This window comes from Chelonoidis abingdonii, chromosome 21 (genome assembly GCF_003597395.2).
Source record: "Chelonoidis abingdonii isolate Lonesome George chromosome 21, CheloAbing_2.0, whole genome shotgun sequence".
Taxonomy (NCBI): Eukaryota; Metazoa; Chordata; order Testudines; family Testudinidae; genus Chelonoidis; species Chelonoidis abingdonii.
The window spans coordinates 13,366,410-13,369,157 of NC_133789.1; the positions used below are offsets into that span (position 1 = coordinate 13,366,410).

The 2,748-nt window shown below is 52.1% G+C and overlaps 1 protein-coding gene across 1 annotated transcript; it reads right to left on the bottom strand.

Moving 5' to 3' along the window:
* Positions 1 to 1,086: 1,086 nt before the first annotated feature.
* FAM187A (family with sequence similarity 187 member A) lies at positions 1,087 to 2,331 on the bottom strand. The gene has a single exon (XM_032795690.1). It carries the CDS (start codon positions 2,329 to 2,331, stop codon positions 1,087 to 1,089), a length of 1,245 nt encoding a protein of 414 aa, XP_032651581.1.
* Between the last annotated feature and the right edge of the window lie 417 nt (positions 2,332 to 2,748).

Consider the following 2,748-nt stretch of genomic DNA (forward strand, 5'->3'; position numbering starts at 1 on the left):
ATAGTGCTTTAACCACCTTCGTGCAGGGCTTTGAGACCCTTGGCTAGAAAAAATAAAGCCTTGTTGACATTACCACTTACAGGGCTGGATTAACCTTTTGTGGGCCTGACACTAAACATATTTGTGGGGCCCCATGGAGGCAATGGAGTATGGCACAGAGAGTTTGGTTCCCAGAGGAAGGGCCTGGCCAGTGGCAATGGGGCACGGCATGGCGGGAACAGCCCTGCTCTGCTCAGCCCCACACTTCTCCCTCTCCCCCCAACTGAGACTGGCCAGGCTTCTGCACCAGTCCTAGGTGGCTCAGCTTCGAGGAGACAGGTGGGGCCCCACAGGTGGTGGGAAGCAAAGATTGCCTGGAGCTGGAGATGTGCTGGGGTCTGGCTCGGGGGCAGAGAGGAGCAAGTGTTGGGTGTGGGGGAGTCAGCAGGCTGGTGGATCTCAGGGTCTCAGTGCGCAGTGCAAGTGGAGCAGGCCAGGGCCCCTTCTGAGCATGGGCCCAGCTCTGTAAACCCAATACTGGCCCTTGCTTTGGTATCACTTATGTCGCTCAGGAGTGTGAATAAGTCACCCTCCAAGCCACATAAGTTACAAGAACCTAAGTGCCAGCGTGGACAGCGCTTCTCCCACTGACATAGCTACCGCTTTCGGCGGAGTTACGCTGCTGGGAGAGCTCTCTCTCATCGGCATAGAGCATCTTTACCAGACGTGCCACAGCAGTGCAGCTGTGCTGATGTAGCACCTCCAGTGTACACTAGCCTAAGGAAGTGCAAAATATTAGTATTATTTACTGAGTGACTTGCCCAAAGCAACACAGCAGGTCAGTGGCACAGCCAGGAACAGACTCCAGAAGTCCTGGTTCCCAGACTCTGTCCCTAACAAGCTGAATGCAGTTCGCGTTATGGTTCAGTTCTCTCTTTCTCCACAATGAAAGGAAATTAATGAGCATGCACGGGTAGCATTTTGCTTGCATTTATTGCTAATGTGCATTAGGAAAATTCCCAATAGCCCAAGTGAAAATGTTCCAAGACATAATCACAAACAAACAAGAGAAATAATTTTCCTGGCCTGCAGCCAGTGTTCATCAGGCTACTCCATGGGAGTGCATCTGAACACATAGCAGCAGCAGCGGCTGACGTGGATGCTGATGAACACCATGGTGATGACGACATAGCTTGTGAGGATGGCCTTGATGGCATATCTCGTCTCGGGGTCATCGAGGGTTCGCTTCCGGTGACCTTGGAACCCCACGGAGAGCCGGAAGCCAGCAACCATTTGCCCCTCACGCCAGCAGTAGTAAGTGCCCCTGTCGTCCAGCTGGGTAAATCGAATGTGCAGGTGGTTGCCATGGTCAATGAAGACCCGCATGCTTTTGTTGACCCCAATGAGGAAGCTGGTGCGGTACAATCGGGTTGAATCTTTGTCCCATGCCACTGCCTGCTCAGGCCTGGCCCCGGGGCAAGCAATTATCAGGCTGCTGCCAATTTGTTGCTTGTGGAACTGAATGGGGACTTTGGGCAGCCAGGGTTTCTGGCCAATCTTTGCAATGAGATTGGAGATGGACAGCACTCCTTCCTTGGGGCCCTCTGTCTTTACACAGGGCGTCAGGCAGCTTCGGATGACAACCTCAGGCTTCCTTTGCCGGATGGTGCCCTGGAAGCGCCCGGGGACAGATCTTGAGCCACAGGACACCACGTCTGTCGGGACTGTGTGGTACCTGGGGTAGAGGTAGGCGCTCTTCACATAGCAGAGGCCAATTCTCCGTTGCTCACCTCTCACCCCACAGCGGTCACACTTGGTCCAGTCCCAGAAGGTGGTGAACACGCTGAAATGCTTTTCTGTGTGATCCTTCTGTGGGTGCTGGCTCCTGTCCTCAAAGGCCACGGTGATGGCCTGGGAGGGCTGCACATCCACATCATAGCCATAGAAGAAGTCCCCTTCCTTGGTACCACAGAGATAGTGGCCTGAATCTTTCACCTGGGCCTGGAAGACTATGAGACTGAACATCCTAATGCTGAAGCGCTTCAGCATGTCGCTGCCCACACGGATGTGACCAGAGTCCAAGAACATGGTTCCATCAAAGTCTGTTAAGACCTTAGTCTGCTGGCTGCCCATGCTCTTCTGGAAGTACCACACGACTGAAGTGACCTCCTCTGGCTTGCACTTACAAGGGAGCTCAAAACTCATGTCAGCCAAGTAGGCAGCATTGTCGAACATCAGGAAGGCTGGGCAGGGTGTTTTCTTGAATATATCTTCCTTCTCCATGATTGCAAAGGCATGGAGAACATCTGCCATCCCAAGGAGAATGGCAGTTCCAGCCAGCCTCATCTCCATTAGCCAGTCTAGATCCTCATTCAAGGAGTATAATTAAATGGCATCAAACCTTCCCAAGATCCTTACTGATCCTCTGGTCACTAAGGTTAACAGCCAGAGAACAGTGCTATAAGCACGGGTTTTGTAGTCGAGTTCGGCAGTAGACTCTCCCCTCTGGAACTGCTTTGGTCAATGGGAGAGGCTGGATTGCAGTTGGGATTATCTCATCACAGCCTAAGGCTTGCTGGGGAAGCTATTGTAAACTGTTTTAAAGAACTTCGTGTTTGTCCTGCACTGAAGGTTCAAGGCTATCGACAGGGTGCTCAGAGACATTAACTCTAGAACCTTTTCTTTTTTCCTCATGTTGGTTCTAGAATGTGAACACAGCCCTGAGAATGGGAATCTCAGACAATAAACAAGCTTGCAACTCAAGGCATG

What these genes read in the sequence shown, in the direction of transcription:
- FAM187A (XM_032795690.1), bottom strand. Translation starts at nt 2,331, where the DNA reads ATGGAGATGAGGCTGGCTGGAACTGCCATTCTCCTTGGGATGGCAGAT.